Source organism: Mchenga conophoros, linkage group LG7, assembly GCF_057382185.1.
Source record: "Mchenga conophoros isolate Kocher_MC1m ecotype Shallow Benthic linkage group LG7, M_conophoros_male_GT1.1, whole genome shotgun sequence".
Lineage (NCBI taxonomy): Eukaryota > Metazoa > Chordata > Actinopteri > Cichliformes > Cichlidae > Mchenga > Mchenga conophoros.
The window spans coordinates 60358042-60380074 of record NC_140532.1 but is presented as its reverse complement, the minus strand read 5'-3'; the positions used below and the strand labels follow the sequence as shown (position 1 = coordinate 60380074).

Below are 22033 nucleotides of genomic sequence, written 5' to 3'. Positions count from 1 at the left end.
CTTGTTTGCCGATGTTTTTCTGTTCAGGAAGTGGCTCAACAATCCATTTGAATTGTTCTACTTTATTGCTCTTAGCTGAGGTAACCAAAAGCGCAAAATAGCAGCAAATCCTTCGTCAGATTTTGAGTTACTCTAATGTTTTATATGTCAACCAACCACTTGGTCACTGACTTTGACAATGTATATATATAAAATAATTTGAAGGCATATGAATGTAATTTATTCATCTTAGAATTGTTTATGCAAGTACAGAAACTCAGAGTGCTGAAGATGCTTAAACAAGGTCGGATTGTATGTTGATATTAGGAAGCTTATAGGAAAACAGTAAGTTATGTAGTTTTTAGGTATAACATCAGTGATTGCCGTGAAATAAGATAGACTTGTAACAGTTTATTATCATTTTCATATGGCTTACATTCAAGAACAAATAAATGTAATAGGAATTATATTTGCATAATCAGAGTTTATATTAAAAGAGAATATATTCCAGTTAAAGTCTATATTTTACAGCATTTATTATCCATAACAATCTCTGAACCAATATGTGTAAAAGCTCATTTTCATCATCAGCCACTAGTTTGCATAGTCTCATAACATTCAAGTGAGCAATCACTGTGCAATGTCGTAGTAATAATCTCGTAGTCTTGGCTCAACAACATTAAATCCAGGCCTCTCATTTGCCCTGGAAGACATGAAAATAACATGCAATAATCACAAAAGATGTCCATAAAACATAAACCGGTTTGCTGTTTGTTCAGCTAATGCCTTATGATGAACATGTTACTTACTTATATGTCCAGCAGGTCTTCATGAGCTCATACATCTCCAGTGGACACTTCTCTGGGGAGTCCATACGCTTACCACTTTCAATCATCTGCAGGACATCATTTCCTTTCATTCCCTGTAAGGAGTTAAAAATTCAGAACAAATAAGACGCCATCAAATAAATTAAAATGTAAAGGCATAGAGATTATCAAAGTCATAATTTTTGTGTTGCAACCATTATTTTTTAATAGCAATAAGAAGGTTAGTACATAATTCTAAAGTCACACACTAAGATTATTATCCATCTATCCATTCGCTTATCCTTTTCAGGGTCGCGGGGGGCGCTGGAGCCTATCCCAGCTGTCATAGGGCGAGAGGCGGGGTACACCCTGGACAGGTCGCCAGTCTGTCGCAGGGCCAACACACAGGGACAGACAACCATTCACACTCACACCTAGTGGCAATTTGGATTATCCAATTAACCTATCCCCACAAGCTGCATGTCTTTGGACGGTGGGAGGAAGCCAGAGTACCCGGAGGGAACCCACGCAAACATGGGGAGAACATGCAAACTCCACACAGAAAGACCCCGGCCTGATGGTGGAATTGAACTCAGGACCTTCTTGCTGTGCGGCAACAGTGCTAACCACCGTGCCAAGATCATTATGATACATGCAATTCATAGGTCAAGATTTCATAGGTAGACAGTGAGTACACATCACAAAATTATTCTATAAATTACAACTAAACAAATCTGAAACATTTGTTTTGTAGTCATTTAGTTTACATAAGACAGCAACTATAAAGAATAAAAATTAACAAAATAAAGGCTGCAACAGCTGTTTGAATATTAAACTAATATTCAAACAAAAACACAATGTGTGAGTGAGTGAGGTTACATGTGTCACCATAACTCCTTATATTCAATAATAATAATACCTTGTATGGTTTTTGGCCATAGGAGTAAGCCTCCCACATGAGCACCCCAAAGCTCCACACATCACTTTTGGATGAGAACTTGAAGTAGTTTATACATTCAGGCGCGTACCATTTCACTGGCCACTTCCCATGACCTTTTGCCTAAAGGGAGAGACACGCAAACATAACTAGTTTTAATTTCATGCCACACTGGTCATTTTGCAGCTTCAAATAACACAATGATTAGGACTGGTTCCTGGCAGTAGTGTTCACAATATGATAACAGATACAAGTAAGGCAGATTGACTGGTGTTAGTGTTACAGTTATTTTAATGCTTTACAGCAGGGATGGGCAAATCCAGGCCTCGAGTGCCGGTGTCCTGCAGGTTTTAGATCCCACTCTGGGTCAGCACACCTGAATCAAATGATTAGTTCATTACCAGGCCTCTGGAGAACTTCAAGACATGTTGAGGAGGTCATTTAGCAATTTGAATCAGCTGTGTTGGATCAAGGACACATCTAAAACCTGCAGGACAGTCCTTGAGGCCAGGAGTTGCCTACCCCTGCTTTACAGTAACACTTTCATTGAGAGTGACTTACTTTTAAACAAAAATCTAAGAGTGTTGATGCATGCTCAATCATGAAGATAAGGAAATCCCAAAAAGTTTGTGGGATTCTGTTCATGAGGACAGTTTTTTCAGTGGGAGAAATATTTTGTCAGTCATCAAAGTGACTTCTTTAGACAAAATGTTTCTCTCACTGAAAACGCTACGTCCTCACGAACAGAATCAACTTTTTGGGAAAAATCTAAGACGTTCATAGAGATGGACCATCAAGGCTTTTTGAGAGTATAAGGACAGATGACGTGTCATCCTATACCATATGTTACCTTGTAGTAGTTTTGATCCTCAGCAACAGCTTTAGAGAGGCCAAAGTCACTGATCTTGGCATAGTGCTGTGTGACCAGCAGTACATTCCTTGCAGCAAGGTCCCTGTGGACAAAGTTATGCTCCTCCAGGTACTTCATCCCCATAGACACCTGATGGACCAGCTCTGTGATATTCTTTATGGCCGTTTGCCTGGAGATGAGTTGTTGTTACTTTAACTCTAAAAGCCACCATAAACCTCACACAATATGAGAACTGTATTTTGAAATCTTTGATTTTTTTATATACTGTTATTTTGAAACTAAAACTTATAAATAACTTCACATTTAGAAAAAAGTGATTTGTCACTTCATTCTCCTAAACTAGCAGATTACAATATTGACCACAATACTAGAGTTTTGATTAAGAGTGAAATGGGATGTGTAGGTGTTTCAGAGAACACTGAAACAGAGAATGGAGAAGTACGGCATTGGATAGGATGTGTTTCTCAACAGACATTTGCACATATCTTAGCTGATGTGAATATTGCAAGCTCTAATTGCTACTGTGTAGTGCTCTTTTGTAGCTAATGTAGATACTTGTAGAATAACTTGTTATTCTACAAGTTACTTGAGTTACTTGTAGAATAACTCAAGTAACTTACCACAAAACAGTACCTTTATAAATAAAAATTCAGACTCTATCATAATGTACTTGCATTAATGTGAAGAAAAAAAAAACAATGTTCAAACAAACCAAATTGAGGAAAGAGCAAGACCAAGTCGCAGTACATACTTATTTTTCTGCAGGAACTTGTGGAGGGGTCCCAGCTCAGCCAGCTCCATAACTAGCATGAGGTTCTCTGCTTCACAGATACCAATCATCCGGACAATATACGGATTGTCCAGCTGCTGCATTACATTGGCTTCCCGCAGCATTTCGTCACGTACTGACTGGTTATTATCATCATTCTTCAAGACTTTAACTGCAACTGTCTTCTCTGTCCTGATATGCAACATGGATTAGTGTAAGTATTAATATGTTACTACAACAGAAATGCATTTTTCAGACATTTTGACTCATCCACAGTCAACATTCATCATCAGCAAAACAACATAGTGGTACGGATATCAATAGACACAACTGTCAATAAAGTAAACCAGTAAGACAAAAGCAGTATACACTTGCATTCTGTATAAAGGGGGGGGGGGGGGGGGGGGTGCTATAATGAAGCCATCTTTTAATGACTGCAGGGACCAAGACTGTGATATTTGTGTCCTGTGGACTTTGCTTGGTTTTGATTTGTATGATATGAGCTGTGTGTTTTTGGAATTTGAATAACCGATTGAATATTTCTTTGGGAAAACAATGAAACAAGATGTGCTGAACTCATGTTTTATTTTTTGGGTTATATCAGTGAATCACTGACAGTGAGTTTGCCTGCTGCAGTCAGCAAATCATAAATATCATTTATGATAGGGAGAATATTTTAAATTTGTAAGTCTGATCATTTAACAAAGCATTGTGGTGCAATGTTTGTATGTAGTAATATGGTTTAATGTAGCATACTTTCTCATCTTGTAGGTGCCTTTCATGACGGTACCAAAATTCCCAGAGCCCAGTTCTCCATCCTCCAAGAAAAGATGTGAGCGATCCACTGTAGAACTCCGCAGTTCATCTGGATCCGCATAAGGACTCTCATATACCTCTGTGTCCATTGGCATGGCCTCTGATGAAGAATTCAACATGTCAAAATTAGGAAGCAGTGAAATATTAAATGAAAACATGTGAATTTGGATTTTACAAGTTTAGAATGTTCTCTAGCCAAAATAATAGCTCGTTATTCAGGTAGATTTTCCCTATTCAGATTTTTCATAATCTATCTGTCTACACTGTAAAAGAAAATCCTAATATAAAAGGATTTTACTGTGTATTTTACAGTTTTGTACTGTTCTTCTAGAATATCATTAAATTTACATCAATAGACTGTGATTTCACATTTCAAGTGTAAATTAACGTAAAATCACTGTAATGTAATAAAACACAATTTTCTTGTTTTTTAAATGTATTTGTCTGTACATATGCATATTTAGATTGTTAAAATACATTCACAAATGTATCATGATTTCACAAATATTTGTCCGTTATTTGAAAGATTGAACTGTTAAATTCAAATGTAATGCTATGGAAAAATATATAAAATGATTCTTATAAACTTTTTTTACATCAAATAATTATTATTATCATTGCTATTTAGGGCGATCGTGGCTCAAGAGTTGGCAGTTCGCCTTATAATCAGAAGGTTGCCGGTTCGAGCTCCGGCTCGGACACTCTTGGTCGTTGTGCCCTTGGGCAAGACACTTCACCTACCACTCACTGGTGATGGCCAGAGGGGAATTATAAAGTAGAATTGTAAAGCACTTTGAGGGTCTCAAAAAGTGCAATATGAATGCAGTCCATTATTATTTAAACCAACTGTTAAGTGTATATTTCTGTATATTTAAATATTATTATTCATATTGCCACATTAATTGACCTTGTTTATAGGTAATTTCATTAAATTGTTCCAAATTTAATGTTTCAAAGCACTTGAAAAAGGTAAAATCCCATGTAAAATTAGGGCAACAAATTGTATTTTCATTAATGGAAATAACCGTATTTTTATGAGTAAGTTATCTTCTGTTAATTTACGGTATTATTTTGGCGCCCCAGCTGCCGGAATATTACTGTTTTTTTAAGATGTTTTCTCTAACAGTGTAGTATGTCCCCTATATGAAAGCATAAAACTGATTTTACTTATTTTTGAAAAACATTGTACTGGAAAAAATATTGAAGGAGTACTGTACCTTTAGCATCACTCATTTGAAAGTGAAAAGAAATGCATTTTTTAAATCCGATTACTGTAATCCAAAAAATCTGTCATTTCTGACAGATTCAAGTTAAAGTTCATCCTAATTTTCCTTGAAGACTGGTCATCTCGAGTTACATTTTCAGGGTAAAGGAATAGTCTTGGTTTTTGTTAAACAAACAAAAATTAAAAGTATCCCTTGTCTTGTCTCATTGATATGGAGTCGTAGTGAGAGGCTTTCCTTTTTTGGTCTGGATCAGGTGACCTGGATGCTCTCTTGGTTAGGTCTATTCTGCTGACAGCACTAAGTACTTTCCTTTCACTCTCTATAGATTCATATGCCAATATTGCATGTGATTATCTTTTGTCTGCTTGTGTTTTGTCCCGTTTGTTGTATGCTTTTGTTACACAGAGCAGCTACGTGAACGGTACTCACACAGAGGTCAGTTATCTTTTTCATTTCTTTACATCTTCATGATATACAACTCTGGATACTGTAGCTCCCCAGAAAAAAAACCCTCAAATATACCAGGGAGTCTGAAATACTTGATCCCCTGGTATAATTCTCAATACACACCTTTAAAACCAATAACTAGTAAGCTAGAGATATTAAAATAATTACGTAGTCTGGAAAAATTGTTTGCTGCTTTATTTAAAAATAAGCCCTCACAAAGCTGGAACATCTTACTATTCATCGCTGGTTGAAGAAAATAAGGACAACCTTAGGTTTCTCTTAAGCACAGGCTGAAAACAAGTTTGTTTTGAGCCAACCATTCGTTTAACCTTAATGACTTGATGAATTTCTTTACAAATAAAATTGTCACCATTAGAGAAATATTGCTTGTAACCATCTCACAGACATAATATTATCTACAGTTACTTTCAGTACCATTGGTATTCATTTGGAGTCTTTTTCTCCAATTGATCTTTCTGAGTTAACTTCCGTAATTACTTCCTCCAAACCATCAACATGTCTTTTAGACCCCATTCCTACAAGACTGCTCAAAGAAGTCCTGCCATTAATTAACGCTTGAATCTTAAATATGATCAACCCATCTCTAATAATGGGCTATGTACCACAGGCCTTCAAGCTGGTAGTAGTTAAACCTTTACTTAAAATAGTAACAGTTTTTACCCAACTCTCTTAGCTAATTATAGGCCAATCTCTAACCTTCCTTTCATCACAAATAAATTCTTGAGAGAGTTGTTATCAAACAGCTAACAGATCATCTGCAAAGGGAAAGTTTATTTGAAGAGTTTCAGTCAGGTTTCAGAGCTCATCACAGCACAGAAACAGATTTAGTGAAGGTTACAAATGATCTTCTTGTGGCCTCTGACAGTGGACTCATCTCTGTGCTTGTCCTGCTAGACCTCAGTGCAGCGTTCGATACTGTCGACCATAATATTCTATTACAGCGATTAGAGCACGCTGTAGGTATTACACGTACTATGCTGCAGTGGTTTGTATCATATATTTCTAATAGACTCCAATTTGTTCATGTAAATGAAGAGTCCTCTTCACACACTGAGGTTATTTATGGAGTTCCACAGGGTTTCATGCTAAGATTAATTCCTTTTACATTATACATGCTTCCTTTAGGCAGTATCATCAGAAGGCATAGCGTACATTTTCTCTGCAATCCAGATTACACCCAACATGACATAGAATCTATGCTAAATAATATTTACACAGTATGGAACATGCACAAGCAAGTTAGCAATTGAACAACAGTACATCAATATAGGGTTTGACAAAGGCAGTCTTACCTTTACCTTTACCGGGTATCCTAGTTTCATAAGGATTGGAGTTATCTGGAGGCCTGGGACGAGATGGTCGGTGCTGTTATCATCAGAGGAGACAGTGTTAAAGAACATTCATTATGAGAATGCATGAAGTATAGCTAAATAGCACTTACTGCTGAAAGTAACCTGCAATAAGTGAACACATGATTTCAAAGAAGGGGTTTAAGACAAGTTTACAGTCAGGGGGTATTTTGACTCTCAAACATCTCAAGCATAAAATCTCAGAAAAAATTAGGAAGAAGACTGTACAAGATAAAACTGCAGGATTCAAAAAGGGAAGAAAAAAAGACATCTGATCCAAAACTTAACTGTAACAAAGCCAGGCAAAAACAAGAATAAAAAAGAAAACAAAACAAAAGAAAAAATGGCAGAGGGATTTTAAAGGATGGAACATGTGGACAATATTATCACAAGCACATATAGAAAGCTACCAAATGGCTGCTTGTGGTTCTATAATGTAATTGCACTGGGTAACCTCTGGATGGTGTTAAAACATAATTACAAATACACCAACTAAGATGTCACACCAATTCAATAAGCTTGTGTGCACTGACATCCATTATTTACTTGGATGTGAGATCTATCAGAGGGATTAGAAAGGACATAATTCAAAGGACTAATATTGCAAGAAAGAGTTAGTAAATAGAAATCCACATTCCATTAGTGAAGAAGTGCAGAGGTAGAAGGAAGGTGGAGGTTACACACTGCTGTGAGCAACTATGACTGAGGAAACAGGATGTGTGTAATGCACCTTTTTTATGCCGGGAACTTTACTGATGATGGTGAAAAATCCATCTGTCGCACTTTGCTAAAAATCAAAATGTCAGAGAGGTTATCATTAATGGTAATATTAAAATCATGCATGAAATTATTACAATAGGAAAAAGATTAATGGGAAAAATAGCTCCAAACGAGGATGTGTGAAGTCGTCTGACACACACATTCATCTACACATTACAAGAAACATTTCTATGTTTGTTTTACCATACAGGGCTTCCTGAAGAAGCCATATCATTCTAATAATAAAAAACAACCCTTGTCGTAATGGTTAATGGTAACCCATACAGGCTGACTGCTGAGGCCAATTTAACCAGCATTTCTGTTTCAGTTGAATGTATTAATGCACATAGATGGAACTTACAATGGCAGAACCAAGTCTAGGATGGCCCGGTGGAAGAAAAGGCCGTCCTATCAGCCCTGTGAACATGGAATAAGACAAATGTTAATCAGCTGTGTATACAGTGTTATAATTTAGATTATTAGATATTAGTTAACATGCAGTGAAATTTGCTTTCAATGAAAGTCTTCCTGTAAACACATTTCGATTAGTTGTGTTTGTGTTTCTCACCAATATCTCCATCAGGCCTTGGACAGGGCTCTGTTAGTACTCGCAAAAGACCATCTGGTTTGTATGAGTAGTGCTCCACCAGCTGTGTTTAAACAGAGGTGTAGGCAGAGTACACACATAAGTTTTACCACCTCACCTTGTAATACATTATACAATTTCAAACAGATTAAGATTGTTGAAATGTTCTAAGTAGCCCATAAATATAAAGCACACTGGGATTACCTGCCACAAGGTGTCAAATTTCTTGCCCTCTGGAATGGAGAGCTTGCCAGCCGAGTCCTTGTCAATACGATAATGCATGACTTGTCCTTCATGCAGTAAACACAGAGCATAAGATCCATTCGCATCTCTCTGCCGAATCCTTCACATAGAAAAAAAAGGGAGAATCGTTTGAAACAGTTTTTGTTTCTGTAGTTCATTATAAGTGGCGGAGGGCTTTCACTTTGGTGGCCTCAGAATCTCATCTCTGATTTTTGCAGATGATGTGGTTCTGTTGGCTTCATCGGGTGAGGGCCTCCAGCTCGCACTGGAACGGTTCTCAGCCGAGTGTGAAGCAGCGGGAATGAGGATCAGCACCTCCAAATCTGAGGCCATGGTTCTCAGCCGGAAAAGGGTGGAGTGCCCACTCCGGGTCGGGGATGAGTTCCTGCCCCAAGTGGAGGAGTTCAAGTATCTCGGGGTCTTGTTCGCGAGTGATGGGAGAAGGGAGCCGGAGATCGACAGACGGATTGGGGCTGCAGCTGCAGTAATGCGGACGCTGCACCGGTCCGTCGTGGTGAAGAGGGAGCTGAGTGTAAAAGCGAAGCTCTCAATTTACCGGTCGATCTACGTCCCTACCCTCACCTATGGCCACGAGCTGTGGGTAGTGACCGAAAGAATGAGATCGCGGATACAAGCGGCAGAAATGAGCTTCCTCCGAAGGGTGGCTGGCCTCTCCCTTAGAGATAGGGTGAGAAGTTCGGCCATCCGGGAGGGGCTCAGAGTAGAGCAGCTGCTGCTCCACATCGAAAGGAGCCAGCTGAGGTGGTTCGGGCATCTGACAAGGATGCCCCCTGGGCGCCTCCTGGGTGAGGTGTTCCAGGCATGTCCCACCGGGAGGAGGCCCCGGGGCAGACCCAGGACACGCTGGAGAGATTATATCTCTCAGCTGGCCTGGGAACGCCTTGGTATTCCCCCGGATAAGCTGGAGGAGGTGGCTGGGGAGAGGGAGGTCTGGGCCTCTTTGCTTAGGCTGCTGCCCCCGCGACCCGGCCCCAGACAAAGCGGATGAAGATGGATGGATGGATGGATAGTTCATTATATACATATATACCATTAAATAACTACAAAAATGTTCACATCTGACTGCAAACTGTGAATCAGTGATTAGGTGGTTTTTCAACTCATCTGATAGCTATTATGGAACGCAAAAGCAATGAATATCTTTTTTTACAGTTTCAAGATGTATTAACATTATTCATGCACAATACTTCAAGGTCACAAGAAAAAATGTCTATAAATGTAAAAAAAATCCTACTTATTGTAGAGTCTTTACCTTATGCACCTTGAGGCAACTGTTGCGATTTGAAGCTATACCAATAATACTAAACTAATTCAGAAAATTATGAATATTTTCCACTGCTGCGTCTGTATTGCTTTTTATTTATCTACGATGGCTCACTAAGCACAATGAAACCAAATATTAGTCTGAATTTTCAATTGAGAAATCATGTTACCCCGCCTATTACCACATACTGTGTCAGATGTGATAAGTTGTGGCTAAGTGCAACTTTTTTCATAGACTTGCATTTTAAAAAAAAACCTCATCACATGGAGACATTACAGTAAATAAGAAGTAAGGAGAACTAAACAGGAAGTAAAACTAATAGCCTGTGTGCTATTATCAATAACTGTGCTCCAGAATGCTATGTGTGCAGTATGTGATTCACTCTTAACAAAATTTCAATAAAATTTAGAGACATAAGCATAACATGATGATGTGTTTCAGTGGAAAGTAAGTTTCCTGCTAGATGTTACATGAGAGAAGGGACAGAACAGTTACATTTTGCCTTGCTGTTAGTCTCCCTCTTGTTTGGCTACTTCAGGAAGTCCTTTGCAAACTGCCAGAGCGGAAACCACAGTGTGTTTGTGTGTTTGTGTCTCTCTGTGTCTGTATGTGTGTGTGCATGTGTATGTTCCTCTCTTTCTTCAAGCGAGACCACAGCCGCTCAACTGAAGCTTGAGGTTCTATAAATACTTTACAAACTTTATTCAGTGGTTTCAAAGCAAAAAGACATTTTATGCATTTGACAAATGAAATGTAATAAGATGGAATGGAAGCAATACAGTGCTAACATAGCTGTGTTTGTTTAGACTGCTTGCATTTGTAGAATTTGATGTATTTCACTACTCACACAGTTACTTTATACTTGTAACCTAGAATTCTAAAATCTTGCTGTGTAGAGGGAACACAGCATTGTTCTGCTTGGGGTCTGCTGTTGACATGGTCTGAATCGCAATAAGTCACTATTGTTAATGTTTAGAGCATAAAACAATATAGTAAATTAATTATTGCAAACATCTGTTCAAGATCAAATTGAACAATCGTTGTTGGTAGTGTGTGTGTGTGTGTGTGTGTGTGTTAGTAACAATCAGCTTACAACCACTCTTTTCATTTGCAGAACCAGTATTAATTACATTACAAAACCATATTAGAAAATCATATTTAAAAAATACTTTAACAACGAACAAATTGACATAATATGTATCTTTCAGTCTTCATCTATTCTCCACCTTTTTGAGAATAAAAGTTACATAAGAGAACTACTCAATAGGAAATACTCAAGAGTTCTGCCCCAGAGGAAAGGAAATTTCTAAATATTTTCATTGCCCAACCTATTTCTCAGACACATAACTGAACTGAGTTTCGTGTCATTGTGAGAGTTTAATCATTTGCTATCTCTGAAAGGCAGAAGCTCCTGGAGGGAAAAAAGCTACCCTCAACTTTAATAATTTCTTTGCTTTTTCTTTTCTCACTTCACTGATCTTGAGTTCACAGCTCTTGAGATAACACTCAGAAAATGCAACAAAAAAGGATGACACTGCACAATCTTAGGAGTTCTAGTTTCAGTCCTGTACTTGCCCTGCTTGTTATTGTGTTTCTTCAGTATTTGGATGTTGTAAGTTGTCTGAGACTGTATTCTTTTGCTCACTAATTTTGTAAAGCTGCAGATAATATTACTATTTTACTTTACTTTTGCTGCTCACCATAGTCTTTCATTTGTCTCCTCTGAAATAAACATATAGTTAAGTTAGGTAAAGTAAAGGCAAACCAAATGGAAACCTCATGAGGTTATTAAAATGTCAAGTTCTGAGAGGATTTGGGTTACAGAATATTGTATGGCTTTCTTGAAAATAAATGAAAAGACTCTGTTGATGTTGTCTTTAAAACAGTGAAATAAATAACTGACTCAGTCCAATTCCAGGTGATGTTGCAGTGTTGTGTGTATAATGAATTAATTTACTGTTTTGGCCAGACCTCAGCAATATGAAGTAAGACAATGAATCTGAATAAGACTTCTACTGTCATTGAAACAGCTGAACGTTTGAGTCTGATTTCACTGTTTTACAGGGTTAAAACAAACAAACAAACAAACAAACAAACAAACAAACAAACAAAAAACCCAAAAGCATCCTTTTCTGAGTGAATTAATACATTAATATTAAATAACAAAACAATTTACTGTGCATGAACCACTTGTAGGTTTTGTCACATTTCTACCAATGTGGTAATGTTTTTTTACTCTAGTTTATCCTATTTAGCAGTTAGGAATGCTATGAACACAATGAACATAGTGAACGTTAAACTAAAATATTTTTAAAATGCAAATGTAGTTGAATAATATTTTTTTACCAGCTAACTTCTTACAAAGTGAAGCTAAGAGGAACTGAAATATTAAAACCACATTAAACCAATGTCATTTGTTTGTAAAACAACACCTCGTTACATTTTTCAAGGTCTTTTCTAGTGCCATGAGGGCCATTTTGTCACGGGCAAGAATGTAGAAGTTCAGCACGAGAATCACTGTATGAAAAATACAAAAAAAAGCCATTTTAAAAGCAATTAGTCCAGAGTCAGACAGATGTTTTAATATTTTGTCTTCCATCATGGTTAAGGTCTCTTCAGCTGTGTCAATTCAATGCACACTATTTGCACACACTATCAGTGGCAGGTTTCCCAGCTAAACTTGTACAAGTGATTCATTTTATTGAATAGAAAAATTATGAATATAAATATGGAATCGTAAAGTCCATAAAGAGGTTTTCTTCCAAGCCATAACTCTAAATGCTCTTCAGTTAGATTTTTCTACCCTGTCAGATAGAACTCAAATTCAATCCATGTAGTAACCGCAAGCAGTTCTTTAAAACTATGTTTTAACTGGTTTTCTAAAATTTATTGATCAGGACTAACAAAACATGAACATGAAACATGAAAAGACAATTATTTTTCAGACCAGAACCAAAAGACGCAGTGTAAAATTTTACCATGAGAGGAATGATATTATTCTTCTGGCTTTTTATAGGATTTTATACTACTGCCTGCAAACACAGCAAATAATTTAATAAAAAGAGAATTAATATAATACTTACAGAAACTTTCCATTTGCACGCGGGCCACATTGAAGCCTGGGCTCAGAGTCTTCTCGTGTTATTGTTCCATGAAACCAGGGCATTCTTTCATGAGCAGTGGTAGCGATGAGCTTCTCCAGCTGAGGTCGCTGGCTGATGATGGCCTGCTCCAAAGCTGCACCCTGCAAACAGGCAACACACTTAGCTGCACTTGTAATATAAAGCTAGATTAATGCTGCCTACGTCCACCCAGAGCACACTCGTAAAACTCACTTTAACTCTAGATTTATCCAGGTATAATGGCTGACTTACATATTGCGCCTGTCTAAGAAGTGGTTTTGTACATACATCCATGTGCAATTGAGAACAAGAAGTGACGCACAAGCAGCAGAGTCTGAGGAATAGTTGAGATAACCATTTATCTGGGCGACCATGGCTCAGGGGGTTGGGAAGCGTATCTGTAACCGGAAGGTCGCCGGTTTGATTCCTGGGCTCTCTGTCCTGGTCGTTGTGTCCTTGGGCAAGACACTTTACCTACCGCCTACTGGTGTTGGCCAGAGGGGCCGATGGCGCGATATGGCAGCCTTGCTTCTGTCAGTCTGCCCCAGGGCAGCTGTGGCTACAACCGTAGCTTGCCTCCACCAGTGTGTGAATGCGAGAGTGAATGAATAGTGGCATTGTAAAGCGCTTTGGGTGCCTTGAAAAGCGCTATATAAATCCAATCCATCATTATTGAATTTTCAGTATGGAAGAGACAGATTGGATACCACTATTGTTGTGGTGGAGATACTAGAACATCAACACAACCTGAGCTATCAGTTGCTATTTGGGCCTCCTGAAGTGAGCAATGCTTAAATGGAAATTTTGTTGATTCCCTTCAACATTACTGGGAGTCCATGATGGTCTTATCTGGTCTGGTCTACTAATGAGGACAATTTTTAAAGGTAGCCTTTTGATCAAGATATGGTAACACAGTAGCATTATTTAAAAGAAGTCAAAGTAACATTATTACCAAAATTGGAGACAGACCAAAGTGACTTACCTCTGACTTTCTTTACTTCCTGCAATTATATGCTTTTTCTAGGCCTAGGGTTTATTAACAAAATTTAATGTGTGTAAAATGTAAAATACACTTTTAACATCTCAACAATTATGTTGGTGACTTTTATCATAAATGTAAATAAAGCCCAAACTGCAAAAAACCATCATTTAGTTTGCTATGGTATTCCATAAAGTTCTGACTTCTCATTTCAAATATGGTTTTCTTATATTATATAATAGAGCTGAAACTTACCTGCAGGTTCCAGGTCTGCTTTACATACTCCCGTATGAGTTTTTCCTTCAGGTCCTCAAACGGCCCAACTTTCGGCTGCATGTTCTTGGGCCTGTTACAAGGCTTCTTCAGCAGACACACAAGACCGTCTGGTTCTTGGGAATGGTAGTCGATCACATCAACGGGACTTCTGTAGCTCTTACCACCAGCAATAGCATACATGTCATTGGGCTGTCTTTCAATTGTGTAGTGGTAACAACGGCCTGCATTTGACACGGACAGTGCAAAGCCTCCAAGATAGTTTCGGCTTTGGCGTAGGAGGTACAGGCCATTGCTTAGGCCTGTCTGCCGCAGGTAGTCCTCTGCCTCTTCCCTGGTAATATTGCCATAAAAGAATGGCAATGAATTTACATTGTCAGCCATACTGGCTTTTGGTGAGTGGCTCCCTTTAAGGAAGTCCCTTCACAAACTTCTTCCACTAGGATGAAATTCACCTAAAAACAAAAATTGGAAACAAATAGGAAATGAGACAGATTTCAAGTAGAATTGCATGACATGATAAATCATTTAGCACTGAATCCCACAATCGAATCACAAACAATAAACAATCCCAGCATATGGTGACTGAAAAGTCAACATGTGTGATGATTTTCTTAGTTTGCAAATGTGTATTCCATTTTGTGTTTTGAGTCTTTCATAATGCAAAAATGGTGATTAGTTTCTGCCTGTTTAAACACAGCAGTATTTTTGTTTCCGGGGAATTTTTTGTTTTGTGTTATTTTTAACTCTGTCTAAATTTGCACAGCACAGCTGCTCTTTTGCATGAAAACTAAAATCTGAAAAAACAATAAATTTAACCATTTGAAGCACAATATTTAAATGGCTCAAGCTCACTTTAAGTTCCCAGAAGACATGACATGATAGTGTTTATAAAATTTGGATACTTTTTTTTTTCGTGTAGAGCTGCCTACCTGCTTTGCAATGTAAACTAAAGCACATAAAGCAAGTTATCACTGGGTTTCAGCAGCATTGCTTTTTGAACTCACAAAGGTCAGAAATAAGTCTGAGCTGTCAAAGGTTTTGGCCATGTTTTAGCCATAAAGACACCACATAGACAGGTTCCTGACTTTTTCACCTATTATTGTCTTTACTGTGTTTTTAGGTTCTTATGTGGAACTAACCTGACCAAGTCACCAAAATATAAGGATTCATTTGCCTTTACTAACATTTTAAAGATACCAAAGTATATCCTGGACACCAACAAGTGATAGATCAACTTTGGGAAGAAAATAACTTTGACAAACCACTTCCTTCTTTGAGAGAAATATGAATCTATTTTAATGCTGAATGCAGACTGCAACTGAAAGTATGACATTTTTTTGCTGGTTAGACAGAACCATTTCAAATTCAACAACCATTAATGTACACATAATGAAAACTAAAACTCAGCTGAAAAGTTGCAAGGATGGTGACCTTAAAAACCTGACCATCATTGGTAGGCCTTTTTTTCAGATCACTGTGCGCATGATTAGTTTCAGCAAGACAATTCTAGCTTTTCTTAAAGTAAAGTGACCACAGTGATTATAAAATGAAACCTTAGATTAACCGATTAAATAAAAGAATAAATAAATAAATACAAGGTTTAGACATTTTTTTAACTGTTGCAGATATTAAGACAGTGCACTGACCTTGTTTTTATGACCCCATTGTTCCATTTAACAGTTAACAAAATCTTTCCTGTTTGTAATGCACAACAGTCTAACATTGAAAATAAAAATTTAAAAGGGAATAAGCTGCACATTTGTGACCTAAAATAAGCAGCTTCTGGTATTTCCTGACAATGTCATCACACTACAGACCTCTTGAACTCTGCTCTCCTTGAGAATCTACCTTCCTTTCAGACTGTTTGATGTTATTTTTGATTGAGTTGTACTTTGTATTTTTTGTTTTCAATGAAATGCTAGTCACTAGCAGTTAATCCTTTTTAATCATTTTACTTGCTAAGCAGGAATGTACAAATAGCTTTCAATGTGCAGAAAAAACAATTAAATCTAGCATCCATAACTTCACACGTAGAGATAGATATATGGTAGAACAGCTACTAAATGGAGTAGGGTTTTCCTTTTCTTTAACGAAACACGAGGACTACAAATAAATTTCCCTCAAAAATAGAATTAATGTTAGAGTACTTTTGTATAAAAGCTGTCCCGGATCTCATGTCATAAATATGTCACACTAAAATGCTGTCACTGTCTCTGAAGACAGTTCAGATAGTTAACTGTAACACTTTTGTTTACAGATAAATTTGATGATATTTTTTTTTAAATCCAAATTTCAGTACTGGGCATCCTTTAATGTGTCACACCCAAACTCTGTGGTGTCATTCAATGGCTTATGCAGTTGGAAAGAACCCAAAGACACGTGCCAGAAAAAAAAATGCTATGCTAGACACAATTATTTTTATTTCTTGATCAGTTTTTAGCTGAGGCAGTTGTTTCAGTGAAATCATGCTGAGTATTTGAAATGTCTGGTGTTTTTTTTTAGGCTCAGAAGTGGAATTAAGCACTTTGGTCAAATGTATTTTATTATTTTCCACAGCTGAAAAAAGATGCTAAAAGTGCCTCCTGATAATCTGACACTGTAGATAACACGAGATCCAGAACATTCTTTTCTCTTTTCTTTAAAAACCCTATTAGAATGGTAAAATAAGAAAACAATGGCCAAATCACTTAAATGATTTTAAATGTGTTATTCATTGAACATAATTATTACTTCCCAAAACAAGCACAGCAGCAAGTGACAAATGAACAAATGAAAATGATCTCACACTGTAGGGCAGATTTTTTTTTCTGATCAAAAACAAGTCAGCAGTTAGTGAGAAATGGTAAGCCTCGATAAGACAGTAAAAAAAAGAGGAAGTATAATTATTGTCGTTAACGAGACAGTCAAATGTAGCTTACTGGTAAATTTTAAATAGTCGTTTTTGAAAGAAGACACAAAGACTACACTTACTGTAGATATTGTTGTGAACTAGTTCCACTGTTCAACTTCAGAGCCCAGTTGAGTTTTTCAGCCCTTCAGTATATCAACTTCCAACAGTCTGAGCAATACATGAACAGGTCATCTTAAATTCAGTCAGCTCCTGACAAAAAAAAAAAAAAAAGTGCTGTCAATATCTCATAAAACCAGGGAGCTTACACTCACGGGTATCCTGGTTGTGTTTTCCAGCTGAAGCAGGTTAACCTTTACTTTAAGTACTGACACACAGTAAAGCGGTGGAGCTCTGAAGCTTCCTCATTTCAACGACTTCCTTGACAATTTAACTCTTATACTTCCCTTTTTTAATCTGCACACTGACCAACAAGACAACAGGAAATGATGTGGCAACACCAAAAACGCAAATAAAATGTGTAATTCAAATTCATCGTTAACTCGGGTGGAACGTTATTTTTTGGGGGAAATTACTGTTTGATATTTTCTTTCTGGCCTGTAAAAAATGTGAGATTATCTAAGAGAATGTACTTGTTAAATATAGTTCTTTTTCATCTATTTCTTGTATTTAAAAAAATGTTAACATTTGGCTTTTTTTGGTATGTGCTATGATGTATTTCACATGTTTTATCATATCTCGAAAATTCTAATCTTATAATGAATTTTAGAGCTGTTTTTTCCGAGCTTGGTGGGTCTTCAACATGTTTATGTCAGTCATGTTGTTCCATGTTATCTTCAATCTCATCATCTTTAGTTTTAAAAATTATTCTGGATAATATTATATAAATATTTCTTCATAAGTGAGCTTGGCTGTTACCTGCATGTATTTACTGTTACCTGTGTTCCCAATTGAGAGTTTTATGTATTTTTTAAAAACAGGTAATAAACGTGATACTTCGAGTTTTCTGACATCAACACTTTGAAACTCTCGATGTGTGTGTGTCAGTATAAAATAGCACAGGGTGGTGGAAAGCAGACAGGGACAGTCAGTCACTCGTGTTTACCACTCAGGAAGCGCCAGCTAGCATTTGGTGTGTGTAAAACTCGTCACATACTAAAACAAAGACACACATGCATGCATATGTACATCCTCGATCGTCCTTGAAGCTGCAAGCTCTGGCTGATGTGGTCATGGCCAAAATGTTTCCAATCAGTTGCAAGTAAGCTGAAAATTGCACAAAAATGTAAAATGCATGAACTACAACTGTAAGGAGGTGGTGTGTTTCTGTAACTTTGTCAAGACCGTTTAAAACATTTCCTTTCAGAAGTATAGTGTGATCACACCAAGTTTCTCACCTACTACTTATACTTACGTTTCTCTTCATCTCTAAAATGGGCTGGTTTAACTATCCTGTTTGACCTGTGGATTTTAATTGGAACAGAATGAAATATCCGTCTATAGTTTAAAACATTATTAAACAAGGATGTAAATTTATGAGTTTATGTGGTTATAAAACTCTTTGGTGTGTAGAGTTATATCTCAGACTCTTAGTGGGTTATGGTTTACACACATAATGAAAACTTTACAGTACATTACAGTAAATCGTTTGCAAACATGACTAAATTCTGAATACATTTAATGCTCTACTAGACTGTAACTGGGTGGTTACCAAAATAATTTGAAAACACAGTTATGCATGAAAATCAAAACACAGAGCTAACTACTGTTTTAGTACTTAGTACCTTTATTTATCATAATGATCTTTATCTCTGCTTTTTTTTTTCCTTTCTTTACAATTTGATAGCACATATCAGAATGTATCTAAGTGAGTACAAAGGAAATTCAAGAGTGTTTTTGAAGTTATTGAAAAAATACCAGTCATGATTAAAATGAACAGACATTATTTTTTTCATCAAGAAAAGGCTCGTTTTTGTTTTGGGTTGCTTTTACAGTTTCAGATAGTTATAGCCAAATAAAGAAGGATTTTATTTAAAAATAAAACTGTGATGTTACAAGTATAGAAAAAAACTCTGAATCACTTGATCCTACTGCAGTAATCTCTGTGACTGGGTCTGAGTAAAAGTAAAAGAGAGAAGGGCATGAAAGAGATTGTGTAACACTGACATTTCAAGCTAAAGTTGTTTTATGCAGATTTAACTTTAACTTCAGGGCTAAGGAGGCTAAGGTTTCTTTGGAGTTGATGCTCAGGGGAATGGAAAAAATCTCAACCTATGATGTCAATTGTACATTTAGTGGTCTTTGTACTGTAACCTTATTGCAACTATGTCAAACTTATGTGTCTTACCACTGTGGAGGAAGTGAACTGACTTCACTTTCTCAGCTGTTTTTACACAACTTTTAATTGTTACCTTCTGGGTGTAAATTAAATATTAAGAGTAACATTTAAGTGCTTGCATGTATCCAAAACGGTCAGGTAATACAAACGTGACTTCACCGGTACCTTCTGAAATGCAGTGACATACACATACACAGCTTTAGTATGCATTCTGACCACTTTTAATTTTAGTGACAGTTGGGAGAATTTTTTTAAAGGTTTTATTTTGAAAGTTTGATTATCAAAATTCTGTTAACATAAGCATCACTACTGGAAGATTTCATTTACCTACCGGTATATACCATATGGCTCCACCTTGTGGAGAGCCATACCATCTCAACATTGCACAAACCTCATATATGCTACAATAATGATGTATACTCTTTAGATTAAAAACCATCATACACGTTAGCACTACACTGAAAAAATAATAGTGCACACTCGGTTAGCTTAACATGCTATGGTTATATGATCTATAAATACCACAAACAAAGCTCAGATTAAACCTTTAAATGTTTAATATCTGTCTAAAATACTAATGTTTTAACCAGTACATCTGAACAGTGACATGCTCATATTCTTCAGGTTGGTCAGATAAAAATAAAAAGAAATTTAAAATGAACTGGCAGCAGGTCTCTACTTTAAATATAAATAGTGTCTACCACTTGCTTCTTCTGATGGTTTCCTAGTGTACTATCAAGTATCTTGTGTACTTTTCTGTACATTATTTTAAACTGTACTTTCATGGACGAGTGCTAGTGTGGGTGTGCTTAACTTGTATATGGCATAAATGCTTACTGAGTTCTTCTGCCTATGTTCACACTGCAGTAGAGCTGCCGTATTCATGTTGTAATTATGTTCTCCTTTTTGTTTCCATCAAGTTCGTGTTTTCTATAATTAAACATTCTCAAATGGTGTGTTGCACCATGTCTTAAATACATTTCTTTCCTTTTCTGTTCAGGCATCTGTATGCTGCATATTTAAATGATCATTATTCACCATATTATTTTTTTCTTATAGTCATTTTACTTTCAGAAACAGATCAAAGAACAGTGTTTCTTAAGAGCAGTGTTGATCATTTATTCCCAACCTTTTTTTTACTGTCTCACAACTTGATTTTAAATGTTTAAAAAAAATTATAGGTGTTTACTGATTTACCTAATCTAACTCCACCTCATCCAAAACTGATCCACACCTTCCTTTCCATAGAATAAAAATAAATTGCAAAGACCAGAACACGCAATCGTAAAAGTGAAAGAAAGAATCTTAATTTGTTACATCTGTAAGACAAAAACAACTTGTAACTAAGGCAAAAACAGGAGAAACATGACCAAATAAAATGGAGAATGTGTAAATTGACCCACAATATGATCAATATCAACATCAATATGATTACCATACCGTCTTCTTACTATGACTCTTGTTAGTATTCTCCACAAAATTTCCCTTAATTTTGTTACTTCTGTATCTGTAACACACACACACACACACACACACACACACACACACACACACACACACACACCAGAACAGAAAAAAACCCAAGTGGGCCATTAAGACACAACTGTGTCATACTGTGGTATAAACGGATTATACGGAGAAGCAGCAAATCATGCGCAGTGGAGGAGCCCACAGTTCACTTCTGTGTTACTGCTGAACACAAGCTCCATTTTTGCATTTGTAACGTGTGTTCTGCTAAAGCTAAACTGTGATCCGTGCCTTTTAATCATAAAAATATCCTTACATGTGCGACAGAGCATAGCGAATAATATGCTTGCCCCTGCAACAGAAGGGTTCACGCCAGTGATCTTTTGGGACACGCCTCTGTGTCACATTTTATCCGCATCATTTGCAAGGTTTAATTCCTGTCCTGGAACATTATCATCGGGTCAACTCATGTTTTTTCTGTCATATAAATTCTATCTAAATGAAGCTGTTACAAAGATGCGGCGAAATGAATCGATATTTGCGGTCATATACTCACCCTCTGGAGCACAGTCCGTTTATCTTATCCATCAGTCACCCCATTGCTTTTATTCTGTTTGGTCGCCTATAACTTTAACATCACTATGCTGGATAAATTTGATGGCGATCTGTGGACACAAATGTGGTATCCTCGGAGCTCATCAGTAGCATCCTTACTGCTTTGAAATATTTACAGATGCAGAATATGAGCTTCCGGAGCTTCGCCATCCCTGGATCACCTCCTATTGGTCCATACCCACAAACACATGCAGTGATTCTGCCGACCTAATGCCCCCTTATTCCCTGAAGCAGATCATCTTGTTGTCAGAGTTAACAGGCATATCTGTCATATTTCTATCAGTGTATGCACTA

The 22033-nt window shown here is 37.0% G+C and overlaps 1 protein-coding gene across 2 annotated transcripts; it reads right to left on the bottom strand.

The window, feature by feature from the left end:
* Positions 1–377: 377 nt before the first annotated feature.
* On the bottom strand, positions 378–21894 carry syk (spleen tyrosine kinase). 2 transcript variants are annotated; one of them, XM_085280554.1, is made up of 16 exons: positions 21681–21894; positions 18734–18780; positions 17442–17571; positions 14451–14923; positions 13178–13338; positions 8771–8909; positions 8549–8630; positions 8342–8397; positions 7952–8008; positions 7165–7237; positions 4119–4278; positions 3345–3554; positions 2573–2762; positions 1705–1845; positions 789–901; positions 378–682 (listed from the first exon to the last, which is right to left on the bottom strand). In XM_085280554.1, the coding sequence occupies exons 4-16, from the start codon at positions 14850–14852 to the stop codon at positions 610–612; spliced, it is 1857 nt and encodes a 618-aa protein (XP_085136680.1). In that variant the 5' UTR covers positions 14853–14923; positions 17442–17571; positions 18734–18780; positions 21681–21894; the 3' UTR covers positions 378–609. The 2 variants fall into 2 exon arrangements, with proteins under 2 accessions (XP_085136680.1, XP_085136679.1); XM_085280553.1 differs by lacking the exon at positions 18734–18780.
* Between the last annotated feature and the right edge of the window lie 139 nt (positions 21895–22033).